The sequence below is a fragment of the Bos indicus genome, chromosome 16 (assembly GCF_029378745.1).
Source record: "Bos indicus isolate NIAB-ARS_2022 breed Sahiwal x Tharparkar chromosome 16, NIAB-ARS_B.indTharparkar_mat_pri_1.0, whole genome shotgun sequence".
In the NCBI taxonomy this organism is placed as follows: Eukaryota; Metazoa; Chordata; class Mammalia; order Artiodactyla; family Bovidae; genus Bos; species Bos indicus.
In genome coordinates this window covers 73,056,449-73,072,578 of record NC_091775.1, presented here as the reverse complement: position 1 = coordinate 73,072,578, position 16,130 = coordinate 73,056,449, and the positions used below count along the sequence as shown (strand labels likewise).

At 43.7% G+C, this 16,130-nt stretch overlaps 1 protein-coding gene across 1 annotated transcript in view; it reads right to left on the bottom strand.

The window, feature by feature from the left end:
• Positions 1 to 16,130, bottom strand: part of KCNH1 (potassium voltage-gated channel subfamily H member 1) — a 441,878-nt gene that overhangs the window by 383,394 nt on the left and 42,354 nt on the right. The window contains exon 4 of the mRNA XM_070768644.1: positions 4,072 to 4,200. Within this exon, the coding sequence (XP_070624745.1) occupies positions 4,072 to 4,200 (129 nt within the window). The remainder of the gene's footprint in view (positions 1 to 4,071; positions 4,201 to 16,130) is intronic.

Genomic DNA, 16,130 nt, shown 5'->3' with positions numbered 1-16,130 from the left:
AACAGAAGCTGCAGAGGCTCCTGAAAGCACCCTGGGGGACGGAGGCCAGGACGCAGGCGCATCCTGATCTGAAGAGCCACGGGGTCCTTGAGAGGAGCTGGCGCCATAACCCAACACCCAGCAAGGAACAAAGGACACAGCAGACTACCAGACAGCGCGGACACTGCCGAGGGGTCCTCAAGTCTTCCTGCCCCCAGATCGTTCTCCTATCGATGTACCAACACCCAAAACTCTAGGATGGCTTCTTCAAGCAGAAGTCACTACATCATCACCTTCCCGTCATCCGAAGTGCAGAGAGAGAAAATGTGACTATTGAAGGGGGAGGGGGTCCTGCGCTTTGTATCTATTACCCTCTCTCTTCCCTGAGAGCACCTCATATGTACCCCACGTGAAGACTCGTGGAGAAGGGTCAGCCTTCTCCCTGAATATTCTATATCTTTGGCCTTTAAAAATCTCCTTCAGAGTTTTACATTCATTTTGTTGTCCACTCTTGGCTCAATTTTAACCCTGAATTTAGAAGTAAATGTGTAGATCTTTGAAAATGAATTCGCTCCTTTAATGTGAGATTATTCCGTGAGGTAAGAGAGCAAACAAGAGGGGTGACTCATTGTGGGGTGAACAATGTGGAAAAAACCTCTGAGCCCTACACTCTAATTCTTCTCTACCCACTTGCCTGGTTTACAAGGGCGGATTCAACAGAGAAAAACACCCTGCAGCCCACTCCCAATTACCCACAGTAACAGAAAAGCAAGAGATGGGGAACAAATGAAACCCCAGCGTGTCCCTGAGTCTCATTTCAACCAAGAATTCCCACCTACTCTCTCCTTCAGCCTTTAAACACACACACATGCACACACACTAGAGCTGTTACCAAACAGCAAACCTAGCTTGGCTCTCATCCCCTTGCTCCATGCCATTTGTGGGCACTTTTTTTTATCAGAGAACAAGGGAAACAGCCAAAAGGTAAACAGGAAAGAAAGAGATGAGGCAATCAGGGGTCTAGATAATTCATGAAAAGGGTCATGAGAACTGATACACTAAATAAAGGAGGGGGCTTAGAGCGGAACCAGGGCCCATCACGTGATTGGAGCTTAGGCGCAAAGGGGAGTTACTTTGTGTCAGATGCTAAAACAGTCTATCACCAATGATCCTATGTGTTCTCCCCTTTGTGGGCTGTTCATGGGAAAATGTCAGGCACCAACTGGCTTCTCGAATTACTGTAGGATACACCCATCCCACTCCTAAGCCCCAAAATTAGGCACAAAGCCATCAGAAAAAATGAAGTCATTTTAAAGACAATTTAAGCATAGCTGACTTTAATGGGAAAACATCTCATATTGCTATGCTAAGGAGCAAATACCTGGGGATTTTCTGGGGGTTTCAATTATCCGTCCTTCCATTACAGCTCAAAAGTGAATTCTATGGGCTTCCGTGGTGGCTGAGTGGTAAAGAATCTGCCTGCCAATGCGGGGTACATGGGCTTGAGCCCTAGTCCAGGAAGATCCCACATGCCATGAAGCAGCCAAGACCATGTGCTGCAACTATTGAGCCTACGATGTGGAGCCCGGAAAACGCAACGATGGAGCCCACCTGCTACCACCACCGAGGCCCACACGCAGCAGAGCCCGTGCTCCGCAGCGAGAGAAGCCATCACAACGAGCTCACACCACAACTAGAGAGACGTTCCGCTCAGCGCAGTTAGAGAAACGCCCGTGCAGCAACAAAGACTCAGCGTGGCCAAAAATAAATACATCTTTTTTTTTTAAAGATGCATTCTATGCAAGCCTGGGTCACCAACACTCAGACTTTTTATGCTAATTGAGGTGTTGCACTGAAAGCGCAGCTGGACCGGCTGGAATCTCGCAACGTGAGAACACTTCCAAGGACAAATGTCAAGTCAGGAGAATCACCCAGTCCCATGGCAGTGTATTTTCCATCTACAAAATGTTTTCCCACCGTTATATTGGACCCTTGCAGCCAGAACTGCAGTTTATAGACTTACAACGAACAAGGCCTGGAGAATTATCATGTTCTTCCATCATCAACAGACTAGTATAAAATCTGACCTCGTCCTGAACAGACCACCAAATCCATGTGGGTCAGGGGCATGGTGACATGACGAGCGGGAAAGTCTAAACATATCTGCCATAGCATTTGAAGTGGACAGGCTTATAAAGTCCTGTCTTGGAGGAAACATTAAACATGATCCACTATCTGCATTCTTATATTGAGGGACAAAGAGTGTGTACTTGTGTGTCTGTGCATACATGTGTATATTTTAAATTTTTAGGAAGCAAGCTGCGTATTACTCCTATGTATTTCATGGACAAAGAGAATTAATATCTGGTTCCCTTGGCTAACAGGGAATAGGGTGTGCGTGTGTGTACACAAACTTGTATGCACAAGGGAAAGGCATGAATGAGGCAGGACAAATGAAGTGGAGCATTTTATGCCTGAAAAATAAACCTCAGTGAGTCTCCCTGCATCAGTCTGATTTATCTCTTCTTTCAGGCTCCCCGAGAATGCCATGTGGACCCCCGCCCCGTGGGGGGTGCTCTAAGTTGACTCAGCCCTTCCTGCTAAACAATCCCTTCACATCACCTGAAAATGTTCCAGTGGTGATGATAAGAAAACATTCTGACTCGACTGCATCCCCTAGTTCACATTTTTCTGAGAAAACTTGCAAAAATAAGTGTCAAAATATCAGATTATCTTTAAAATGCTATTTATGTGTTTACCCAGTTAAAAAAGCGAACAGCCTTTCTAGATGGTAACAGGATGACACTCATCACGAGTGAGCCTGTCACCCGGTGATGGCTACTGCACTGAGAAATCTTCAAGTCAGAAACCAGAAATCAGGGAGTCACAAATCTGCAGGAAGAAAGGAGACTGCGGGAGGCTGAGACAAGTGGAGAGATTTTATTTACATCTGCTCTGGTCTTGAAACCAAAGGCAGGCTGTTGTTGATTTATTGAGCTATAGATAGTAAAAAAAAAAAAAAAAAAAAAAGGATGCAGTGGCATGCACAGCACTGTGCTCTGAACTCTATAAAAAGGAGCGTCCAAACGTGGTAGGACTTTATATGCCCTCAGAGGACACAGCCCCAGAGGAGCAGCCATGGAAAGCTTTTTATTTCTTCCTTTCTTGCCACTTAACAATCACAGTTTTGTCATGTCAAGGATAACATGCTCCAGTTTTACTCTCCCTTGAACTTCACACCTATCTCTCTGCTGCATCTCAGAAAATGCAAGGAGCAGGGTCTCAGGTAGAGCTGGAAAATCAGCCACCCAGCCAGGAAATACTGCCACGAGAAAGAGCTCCTGGCCTCTTGGCTATCTTGGAAAAGAGTGCTCTGACACCTCCTAATTCCAGACTTCTGGGTTTGACAGCCTGATGGGCTGGACCACTTCAGGAGTATCACTGTTCTAGAAATCCTGAGCTGTCTCCTCTCCTAGGTCCCCAGTGTTATTCAAACAATACGTGTATGTGATACGGCTGAGGTGAGTGCTAAAATCTGTGGTTCCCGAGCTGATTAAATGACCCATATGGGAATGTTACCGAAGACCCTGGCCTCATTAATGTCGTGTTTCCAATGAATTAACCAGCCACAGACTTAATCAACCACAGAGGTAGCGATGTGCTAAAATCTGCTTTAACACTCTGAAAATGCTAGAACTCAAATTTAAAGAAGCGTATATAGAAGTAAGATGAATGTGGTCATGAGCTGCTCATTTGGGTAACTGACATCTGCCACGTGAAAACCTGCAAAGGTTCCAAAGATACCAGAGGTGCCCAATTACCTTCTTCTGTCTACTTGGAAAGGGTTAATCTACAGAGGTATGAAACTGATTAAAATGCCTTCCTAACCAAAGCTGTTTTTCCTCACTTTCTTTCCCCTCAATGCATTCAAGAATGATACAATGCTTTACCCAACACAAATTAAAGTTTAAATCTTGGTCCTTGTTCAGAGACTGCTGTGGCAACCTCAAATTCTCCGTAACAAAGAGTCACACTATAGGAAAAAAAAAAAAAAAAGGTTTAAAAGTATTTGTACAAATCAGAATTACAAACCTTTACATGAATCATCTTCAATCGGCTGTTTGAAAGCGGTTATGTCACTGAAAGTGCAAAGAAATAAAACCACTTTATCCTGTTCGTTTCGAATTGGAGCAATTTTCACAAAGAACCACACAGGTGTCCCTGAAAGAAATACCAAAAGGTTGGTCAGTAATTTGCACTCTCATTAGAGGGACTAACATAAGGACTTGGGAACAAATCAGTACAAACATCAATTCATTTTTTGAATGGCTTCGTTCCTTCAGGTTCTGGGGTTTTATACCACTAATTTTTCTTCTTGCTGGAATAAAAGTTTCATAGTAACTACTCAGTGGAGGAGGTTCTCCTGTTCAAATAATTCTGTAAGTACAGATTTCTTAACCCTTGTCAAATGGTTAGAAAATGGGTTGGAAATCCCTCCTGATCTTACGGAAGTAACTAAGGCACAGAGACCTAAAGACTTACCTTAGAGCATATAGAGACGAAGCCAGGAGTGGGGGCCAGTTGGGTAGAGCCATCCATGGTCAGCAGACCACAAAACTCAAATTTCCATTACTAAAGACTCCGGTGCCAAAATTTGGTTTGGGAACCCATATGACTCAAATGCTTAATTCACCGTAGGCCAGAAACTGTGTTTCTAAGTCTTTCTTCCCAGAATAAAAATCTCAAAGGTTCAACACGATGGCAAAAGAGGACAGACTGAGAAAGGAGGAAAATCACCACAATGATTCTCCCAGCCAAGGCTTCCCCAGAAAGGGAGGTCTCCAGAGGGAGGAATAAATGAGCTCTCTCAAAGCACTGCCCTAAACCCCAGAAGGAGAAGATGAGCAGAGTTCATGTGACTGACCTCTCAGAGAGGTCACCTACTCAGAAATCTATGGACAAATACCTGCACAAAATTAGTCTCTGGCTCCCTCCCCCAAAAAAATAAGGAAAAGAAATAGATGTTTTCTATCTATTGAGGACATCAGAGCAAGATGCACCAGTCTCTCCTGTGTAACAAAACCAAATGCAGCACAAAGCAACGGTAGCTTCACCCCACCCAGTTCTTGTACCCAGCTCCTAAAACAGCATCTGGCTTAACAGAACTAAACAACTATTTGGCTGGGATATTGCTTTACATACCATTTTATAACCTCTTTTAAACTGAAATACAGTAGATATTTCTCCACGTTAAGTCTTCGGGACGCTTCCTTTGCACAAGGCACTGGGCTCAGCATTTGACCTTTATTGTTTTATTTTAGGAGACAGCAGGCAGGTGGAAAACATTCTCAATTGGTCACCGAGATCTCTCTGCCTATAGTCGTAACAAACTCTACTATATGACACGGACAGACAGACATCTCTGATTAACACTTGGATTAATCAATTTAACTTAATGGCAACAAGCTCATATATCTGCTACTTGTTCATATGTAAGTATGAATAACCCCACCATGTATGGTCAAACAGGCAGCAAATGGATCAGACAGGACTACGTTCTTCTTAAATTTTGACTGTCTATATATTCATCCACAGTTCATTTTAAATCTCTATTGTCCCTTCCCTTTATACCTACCAGTTTCTGGGTATTCTTAGAATACACCATAATGTCACCCTAAGAAAAATGTGTTTTGAAAGAAAAAAAGTCCACCTTACAAAAATTAGGAGTTTTTGGCAGTCCAGTCATTAGGACTCCATGCTTTCACTGCCAAGGCCCAGGGTTGGATCCCTGGTTGGGGAACTAAGATCCTACAAGTTGCATGGCACAACCAGAAAAGAAAAAAAAAAAAAATCACAGAGTAATTCCAAAATTAAGAAATATATGGTCTCTGAATTATCCATGGTTTTTGGAAGGCCTGTGTTACTATTCCTCCCAGGATGCTCCTTAGAACCTAAAGTGGATTTTAACCCACTTTCAATTAAACAGAAAACTCAAGAAAAATTGAGCCTATGTACACACAACTCTCAGTTGCATACTAGCTGATATAACAAAGAGAAAAACAAAAACAAAACACTTTTCTTTTTGCTCTAGAGAAAACTAAGCTAAAAGCTATATTCTTTCAGCTGGGTAAATGAGAAAGCACACCCGATTTATCAAACCAGTAATAAGTCAGAAGAGAGGCCCTGCACTCACGCTGTCTCACGCCAGGAGCCTGGTCTCGCTGGAATCCCCAGAACCACTCCCTTCACAGCTGCCACCGTGGGCCGTCCACGGGGCTGTGCCATCTAATCTTTATGACCACTTAGACTGCTGACACTAATTCACATCTCCCAGGTCACACGAGAGCCACTGTATTTGTCATGTTGGGAGGCCTTTTTCATTTTACCATAGTTCAAGCTCCTCAAGAACTTTCCCCCATTTCTTTATCTTTAAAGCTATGCGCCCATCTCTCTACCAAATGGCCCATTGCTTCCTTCCAGAAATGTTCCCTGACTAAACATGTGCTATTCTGATCATTCCTTTTCAATATCTAAATTTGTTTCTTGTGCCAAAAATTCATATAGTCAGTATCTATTACTTTAAGAGTTCCTCTCCAGCTGATCACCTGGGCTTGTTGAAGGCGGGAACCTGGTCCAAGGGATTTCCCAGGCAAGAATACTGGAGTGGGTAGCCGTCCTCTACTCCAGGGGATCTTCCCAACTCACGGATAAAACTCAGGTCTCCTGCGTTGCAGGCAGATCCTTTACCATCTGAGCCATCAGGGAAGCCCTCCTTTTCCCATACCTGGTGTTTTTTGTGGAGGGACATCTTTCACTGTAACACTCCAGACCTTTCCCCTGGGTTGGCAATATGGGGGATAAGAACTGGACATGTGTAACCTGGCCACTTTTTCTCCTCTGCTGTCTTAAGAGATTAGGGAGCATTCTACTCTATTTCCCCATTCTATAAATGTTAGGGGAGAGGTCAGAGGGCAGGGGGATAGCTGGCAGGAGAAGACTGTGGTTCTCTCGTGTTACCTGTGTGAAACGAAATATTTCCTGCCATATCGGTGGGCAAGAAATGTCACAGCCATCAACGTTTCCAAGCCACCATATGTGAATGAAAGTGTTAGTCACTCAACCGTGTCTGAATCTTTGTGACCCCGTGGACTGTAGCCCGCCAGTCTCCTCTGCCCACGGGATTTCTCAGGCAAGAATACTGGAGTGAGTAGCTATTCCTTTTCCCAGGAGATCTTCCCAACCCAGGGACTGAACCTGGGTCTCCTGCATTGGCAGGAGAATTCTTTGTCATCTGAGTAGATGAAGGCTCCCAAAAGGGTCTGCAATCTAGCAAATGCCGTCACCCCTAATAGTGATTGCTGAAGAGCTGAAGAGCTTAGTGGAGGCAGGATGTGAGAAATCAAAAAAAATAAAAATAAAAAAACAGGGTTTGGCCCTCGATAGCTTAGGTACATATGAACGGAATGAACTCAGTGAGCCCAGAGCTTGCATCTTCTCTTACATAGAAGAACGCTAAATCCCTTAGCTTGATATTTGGTTTTCCTTACAATTTAGCAGTAATCTTTGATGGTCAGACTCCTTGCCCTCTTTGTTGTGAATTTATATATAACCTGACTCCCACTCCCACCTCCTCGGACCAATTTTCTCAGGACTACTGAGATTCTGCCTCCTGGACTTGGAGTCCCTAACATTCCCACCAAATAAAATAACTCTCTACTTTCAGACTGTGACTAATTTTTTTTAGTCAGCAGCTGTGTTGGGTGGATAAGTCTGTCTGATTCTAGTATTCACTTTTTAAAACTCACCTTCCCATAGATATAAAATACATCCTCTAGGATCAGATTTACCAGTCATAAAGGTGATATTTGAACTTTCCTGATGTGATTCATGGGGTCGCAAAGAGTTGGACACGACTGAGCGACTGAACTGAACTGAACTGAGGCCTGAATTTCTCTCAATTGCTTCTGATCACGGGCAGGGGAAGACAATGCTGTGCACTGACCCCCATCAAACCTTAACAGTTAAGGACCATTTCTTTAGGGCTCCCTGATAGCTCATGGGTAAGAATCCGCCTGCCAATGCAGGAGACATGGGTTCGATCTCTGGGTTGGGAAGATCCCCTGGAGAAGGAAATGGCAAGCTGCTCCAGTACTCTTGCCTGGGAAACCCCATGGACAGAGGAGCCTGGTGGGCTACAGTCCATGGAGTCGCAAAAGAGTCAGACACGACTTAGCAATGAACAACAACAACAACGGGCTCCAAGGGCAGGAGGCCTGATCTCTTCCTGTCTCATGGTCTTACATCCCCAGTCCAGTGCCATCCAGAGCAGTGTTACCCGCGGGGTCACATGAGGCGACTATGCTGCTCAGCTCCAGGAGGTGCCAGCCTGGAGCTGTGAAAGCCCAACAAGCTCCAGGAATTCCTGCTGAATTTCAAAGAAAGACATCCTACTTCCAGTTACTCAGACCTGCCTCTCTCTCTCTCCCCCAGATTATCACTAGCCAAAAAATCTAGGAAAGCAAGAAGAATGGGTTCAAATTTTTCATTTCTGAAATTTTTCCAAAAGAGAATATATGAGTCCCTCCTAGGTAGCACAGACCAGTCATTTCAACCTTTCACTTCATAGGAGTGAAGCATTTTTAGCTAATGAAATGTTACTCAAAGTCTCAATATGGGAAACAGCTCTTTCAAGCAAACATGAAATATCCAGAGCCTAGAGCCCCACCCACTCAGGTTCCCTTACACCCTCCAGATGCACCCAGGGTATATTCAGAAATGTTTTGTCTCCATTCAGATGAAGACCTGTCTGGGGGCAGAGGCCTGAGCAGTTGGCCTCTGGGGATCTCTTCTAGAGCCCAGATTCTAGAGCAGGATTTATTCCCTCAAGATACAAGAGAGACAATGTGTGCACAAATACATACACACACACACACACACAAAATCAGCAAGAGGTTAAAATTCTGCCTCCTCACCCAAGTGGCTACCATGGGAAAACCAAAAAAAGCAAGTACTTAATGTTTTTTTCTGTGAAAAGAACCAAGGGTCAATAATAAACTTTCTATTAAAGGAAGATCAATACACAAATCCAGGAGAAACACATCCCACTGATGGCAAAGGCTGCAGCTCTTTCCTGGCTGAGGACGCGCAGTGGAAGGGCCGTTCCAGGTTAGGCTCCTCCTTCTGGCCACTCTGTGACGGTCACCCCTTATGTGGCTCCTTTGCGTTGTGCACTAATGAACCTGACAACCTAATCTCACTATAGAGCCTCTCAACCACAACAGTCAGATAACAAAACAGCAAGGTGCAGGTGTATGACAGGATTTTTGGCCTCCATCAGTCTCCCTCCAACCCTGGACATCCTTCCAGGCACTTTCCATAGCCAGACATCCAGGCCACATTCAAATTTAGATGACATGTGTGCGTGCTAAGTCACTTAGTCATGTCTGACTCTTTGAGACCCTGTGGACCGTAGCCTGCCAGGCTCTTCTGTCCATGGGATTCTCCGGGCAAGAATACTGGAGTGGGTAGCCATTCGCTTCTCCAGGGGATCTTCCTGACCCAGGGATCGAACACACGTCTCTTATGTCTCCTGTCCTAGCAGGTGGGTTCTCTACCACTAGCACCATCTGTGAAGCCCCCAGTCACATTTGAACGCAACAGAACCCACCAAGCCACTGTGACTGGCTCTTGGGAAGGGCTGCACGCGCTGGGCCACTGGGACGAGTCCAGAAACTAGAGAAGAGCAGTCTGCCCCGGGAAACAGACCAGCAAGGTTTTGGTCAACTTTCCTGAGACAAATGACAAGTGTGAGAAGATGAGACAGGGTAGGGGAAGTAGTGACCACTAGTCTTTAGGACATCTCATTCAGAATCCCAAACCCTCTGTTTGAGCCCCACCTTGACTTATTGTATGCTTTGGCCATGTCACTTGAACTTCTCTCAGAACCAGTTTCCTTATTTGTAAAACGGGGATAATGGACCTACTTCAGCGTGTTAGTCTACTTTAGTGTAGCAGACCTACTACTTTGGTGTAACACAGTAGATGTATGTTAGATCTACTTTAGTGTGTCAGAGTCCTGTCCGACTCTTTGCGATCCTATGGACTGTAGCCTGCCAGGCTCCTCTGTCCATGGGATTCTCCAAACAAGAATACTGGAGTGGCTTGCCATTTCCTTCTCCAAGGGATCTTCCCGACCCAGGGATAAAACCCAGGTCTCTGGCATTGCATGCAGATTCTTTACTGTCTGAGCCACCGATTGACTTTAGATTAAGTTGAAATGCCTGATACATGGATATATAAAACTATTACTTTCCTTCCTTCTTTCCTCATCTATAGGTTTGAAATGTTCAATCTCACCTCCCAGGGGTGTTTATATGACTGTAAAAGAGAATCTATCTTAAGGAGTTTAATGAAAATCCAAAGCTGCCTTCACCTGTTCCTAAGGAAAAGGGCCAGTCTCAAGCATAACAAGGGAAAAGCTAGAAAATGCAATGCTTAAGACTCAATGTAATTTAAATTTGATTAAAGAGCAAAAAACAAAACCTCAATAAAGGAGAGAGTTACACTGTTTATAGAGGAGAAGATTCAGTTCTGTAAGATGTCAAACCTCTTCTTTTAATATATAAATTGAATGCAATTTCAATCAGAATCTCAGTTGTTTCTTTTTTCATTTGTTTTTCTCAGAGCTTGATGAATTGACATTCAATTCAAATAGAAAAATAAAGGTGGAAGAACAGCCAAGAAATTTTTGAAGAGAAAACTAATGACAAGGATTACTTACTATAGTAATTAGAAGCCAATGGCTTGACCCTAAAATAAGCAAAAATGAAAACAATAATATAATTTACTGAGTGCTTACCATGGGGCCAAACCCTGACACATCATGGTTTACTTTTCACAACTCTGTGAGGTGGAACTGTTACTGTGACATTATCTTTCACTTAAATATGGAGACCCCAAGTGGGAAGGCACTTTAACCAAACTCACAAAGCTCATAAGTTACAAAAAGATTCCTAAAAAAAAAAGAGGACAGACACAAACACATGAATGTGAGCATTTAGCGTTTTAAAAAAGAGCATTTCAAATTGGAAAGAAAGAGATTGATGATAACAAATAGTGCTATAAAAGTACCAGAAGGGAAAATGGAAGAATATTTTATTATTTAGGCAAGGAGAAGAGCTTCCTGAGTGTCATATAAAGGTTAGAACCGTAAAGAAAAGGAGTGACAAACATTTTGAACTTACATATGGTATTTAAAAGTCTTTAATCAAAAAGAAAAAAATTTAAAGGTGGTATCAGAGAAGACTCCAGAGTCCCTTGGACTGCAAGGAGATCCAACCAGTCCATCCTAAAGAAAATCAGTCCTGATTATTCATTGGAAGGACAGATGCTGAAGCTGAAACTCCAGTACTTCGGTCACCTGATGGGAAGAACTGACTCATTGGAAAAGACCCTGATTCTGGGAAAGATTGAAGGCATGAGAAGGGGACGACAGAGGATGAGATGGTTGGATGGCATCACTGACTCAAAGGACATGAATTTGAGCCAACTCTGGGAGACAGTGAAGGACAGGGAAGCCTGGCATGCTGCAGTCCATAGGGTTGCAAAGAGTCGGAAATGACTGAACAAATGAACAACAACAGATATGGTATTTTAAAAGTCTTTAATTAAAGAGAAAAAATTTAATAGGCAAAATAGCTTTCAATATGTGTGTGATTTAGGATCAATATCCCTTATATATAAACAGCTTCTCATTTCAGTTCACTTCAGTCGCTCAGTCGTGTCCAACTCTTTGCAAGCCCATGATGCACAGCACACCAGGCCTCCCTGTCCATCACCAACTCCCAGAGTTCACTCAGACTCATGTCCATCGAGTCAGTGATGCCATCCAGCCATCTCATCCTCTGTCGTCCCCTTCTCCTCCTGCCCCCAATCCCTCCCAGCATCAGAGTCTTTTCCAATGAGTCAACTCTTTGCATGAGGTGGCCAAAGTACTGGAGTTTCAGCTTTTAGCATCATTCCTTCCAAAGAAATCCCAGGGCTGGTCTCCTTCAGAATGGACTGGTTGGATCTCCTTGCAGTCCAAGGGACTCTCAAGAGTCTTCTCCAACACCACAGTTCAAAAGCATCAATTCTTCGGCACTCAGCTTTCTTCACAGTCCAACTCTCACATCCATACATGACCACTGGAAAAACCATAGCCTTGACTAGACAGACCTTTGTTGACAAAGTAATGTCTCTGCTTCTGAATATGCTGTCTAGGTTGGTCATAACTTTCCTTCCAAGGAGTAAGCGTCTTTTAATTTCATGGCTGCAATCACCATCTGCAGTGATTTTGGAGCCCATAAAAATAAAGTCTGACACTGTTTCCACTGTTTCCCCATCTATTTCCCATGAAGTGATGGGACCAGATGCCATGATCTTCGTTTTCTGAATGTTGAGCTTTAAGCCAACTTTTTCACTCTCCTCTTTCACCTTCAACAAGAGGCTTTTGAGTTCCTCTTCACTTTCTGCCATAAGGGTGGTGTCATCTGCATATCTGAGGTTATTGATATTTCTCCTGGCAATCTTGATTCCAGCTTGTGTTTTTTCCAGTCCAGCGTTTCTCATGATGTACTCTGCATATAAGTTAAATAAACAGGGTGACAATATACAGCCTTGACGTACTCCTTTTCCTACTTGGAACCAGTCTGTTGTTCCATGTCCAGTTCTAACTGTTGCTTCCTGACCTGCATACAAATTTCTCAAGAGGCAGGTCAGGTGGTCTGGTATTCCCATCTCTTTCAGAATTTTCCACAGTTTATTGTGATCCACACAGTCAAAGGCTCTGGTATAGTCAATAAAGCAGAAATAGATGTTTTTCTGGAACTCTCTTGCTTTTTTGATGATCCAGTGGATATTGGCAATTTGGTCTCTGGTTCCTCTACCTTTTCTAAAACCAGCTTGAACATCAGGAAGTTCACGGTTCATGTATTGCTGAAGCCTGCTTGGAGAATTTTGAAGTGTGAGATGACTGCAATTGTCCGGTAGGTGAAGAAGGGGTGGTGGTGAGGAGATACCCCTTATCCAAGGTAAGGAGCAGCAGCTGCGCTTTGCTGGAGCAGCCATGAAGAGATACCCCACATCCAAGGTAAGAGAAATCCAAGTAAGACAGTAGGTGTTGCAAGAGGGCATCAGAGGGCAGACACACTGAAACCATACTCACAGAAAACTAACCAATCTAATCACATTAGGACTACAGCCTTGTCTAACTCAATGAAACTAAGCCATGCCCGTGGGGCCACCCAAGATGGGCGGGTCATGGTGGACAGGTCTGACAGAATGTGGTCCACTGGAGAAGGGAATGGCAAACCACTTCAGTATTCTTGCCTTGAGAACCCCATGAACAGTATGAAAAGGCAAAATGATAGGATACTGAAAGAGGAACTCCCCAGGTCAGTAGGTGCCCAATATACTACTGGAGATCAGTGGAGAAATAACTCCAGAAAGAATGAAGGGATGGAGCCAAAGCAAAAAAAAACACCCAGTTGTGGATGTGACTGGTGATAGAAGCAAAGTCCGATGCTGTAAAGAGCAATATTGCATAGGAACCTGGAATGTCAGGTCCATGAATCAAGGCAAATTGGAAGTGGTCAAACAAGAGATGGCAAGAGTGAATGTCGACATTCTAGGAATCAGCGAACTGAAATGGACTGGAATGGGTGAATTTAACTCAGATGACCATTATATCTACTACTGTGGGCAGGAATCCCTCAGAAGAAATGGAGTAGCCATCATGGTCAACAAAAGAGTCCGAAATGCAGTACTTGGATGCAGTCTCAAAAACGACAGAATGATCTCTGTTTGTTTCCAAGGCAAACCATTCAATATCACAGTAATCCAAGTCTATGCCCCAACCAGTAACGCTGAAGAAGCTGAAGTTGAATGGTTCTATGAAGACCTACAAGACCTTTTAGAACTAACACCCAAAAAAGATGTCCTTTTCATTATAGGGGACTGGAATGCAAAAGTAGGAAGTCAAGAAACACCTGGAGTAATAGGCAAATTTGGCCTTGGAATACGGAATGAAGCAGGGCAAAGACTAATAGAGTTTTGCCAAGAAAATGCACTGGTCATAACAAACACCCTCTTCCAACAACACAAGAGAAGACTCTATACATGGACATCACCAGATGGTCAACACCGAAATCAGACTGATTATATTCTTTGCAGCCAAAGATGGAGAAGCTCTATACAGTCAACAAAAACAAGACCAGGAGCTGACTGTGACTCAGATCATAAACTCCTTATTGCCAAATTCAGACTGAAATTGAAGAAAGTAGGGAAAACCACTAGAACATACAGGTATGACCTAAATAAAATCCCTTATGATTATACAGTGGAAGTGAGAAATAGATTTAAGAGACTAGATCTGATAGATAGAGTGCCTGATGAACTATGGAATGAGGTTCGTGACATTGTACAGGAGACAGGGATCAAGACCATCCCCATGGAAAAGAAATGCAAAAAAGCAAAATGGCTGTCTGGGGAGGCCTTATAAATAGCTGTGAAAAGAAGAGAAGTGAAAAAAAGGAGAAAAGGAAAGATAAAAGCATCTGAATGCAGAGTTCCAAAGAATAGCAAACAGAGAAAGCCTTCCTCAGTGATCAATGCAAAGAAATAGAGGAAAACAACAGAATGGGAAAGACTAGAGATCTCTTCAAGAAAATTAGAGATACCAAGGGAATATTTCATGCAAAGATGGGCTCAATAAAGGACAGAAATGGTATGGACCTAACAGAAGCAGAAGATATTAAGAAGAGGTGGCAAGAATACACAGAAGAACTGTACAAAAAAGATCTTCATGACCGAGATAATCACGATGGGGTGATCACTGACCTACAGCCAGACATCCTGGAATGTGAAGTCAAGTGGGCCTTAGAAAGCATCACTACGAACAGAGCTAGTGGAGGTGATGGAATTCCAGTTGAGCTATTTCAAATCCTGAAAGATGATGATGCTGTGAAAGTGCTGCACTCAATATGCCAACAAATTTGGAAAACTCAGCAGTGGCCACAGGACTGGAAAAGGTCAGTTTTCATTCCAATCCCAAAGAAAGGCAATGCCAAAGAATGCTCAAACAACTTCTAGTACTGAATAAATAAACGAACGGTCTGTTGGTGGTAGTCACAGTGGTAACCACCGTGGAGGTCCAGTGGTAAAGGATCTGCCTACCAATGCAGGGGACACAGGTTCGATTCCTGGTCCAGGAAGACTCTACATGCCTCAGGGCAACTAAGCCTGTGCGCTACAACTACTGAGCCCACGAGCCCAGGAGCCACAGCTACCGAAACGTGTGCATACCCTTGAGTGCTCAGCAGCAAGAGAAGCCGCCACAATGAGAAGCCTGCGCACCGTGACTCGGGAGCAGCCCGAGCGCAGCGATGAAGACCCGGAGCAGTCAAAAATGAATTGGAAAAAAAAAAAAAAATGACAATCTGTTGGCAAACTAGGCAAGCGATGATTTGTCTTCACAACTAGACTGCCACCCCCTCAAGGCAGAGTTGGTTTCTCACATGTGGATCTCTTTGGTTCAAACCCACAGGCCTGCGGTAGGTAATCAAGAAGGACTGGCCGGCAGCTTCTCCTGGCTCTAAGCTGCCTTTTCCTGCGCTTCTCTGCTGGAGAAGCTGATCCAAGGCTTCCAAACCCAGGCTTCCAGTCACACCATGAGTTGCAGAGTTAGTCACGTGCTGGGGAGTGTTGTCCTGAGGGTGGAGTACTTTCACTCATGGCTAATACTTCTTAACTTTCTTCCTTGAAAAATGAAGAAACTAACTGACCAGCACAAAAATGACCACCTAATTATTTGCTAAATGAGTTCATGAATGATGACTGTCACTAATGTAAGAAACTCATCCAGCATACTGAGAATGAGTTAAGGAATGATACAAAATGTATAGCAATACCAAAAGGCCCAGGTTTACTGGATAGACTGCCCAATAGATAGAAAGAAACCTTTCAAATAAGCCAGTCTCCAAGATACATAATAGTATTCCACACACTCATTCCAAAACACGCCATGAAGCCTTCTGCTAATTATTCCCAACTCCCCCAAAGGTAACAAGAACATGAACGCCTGTCAATAGTAGATCTCTTCTACAAAGTTGTCC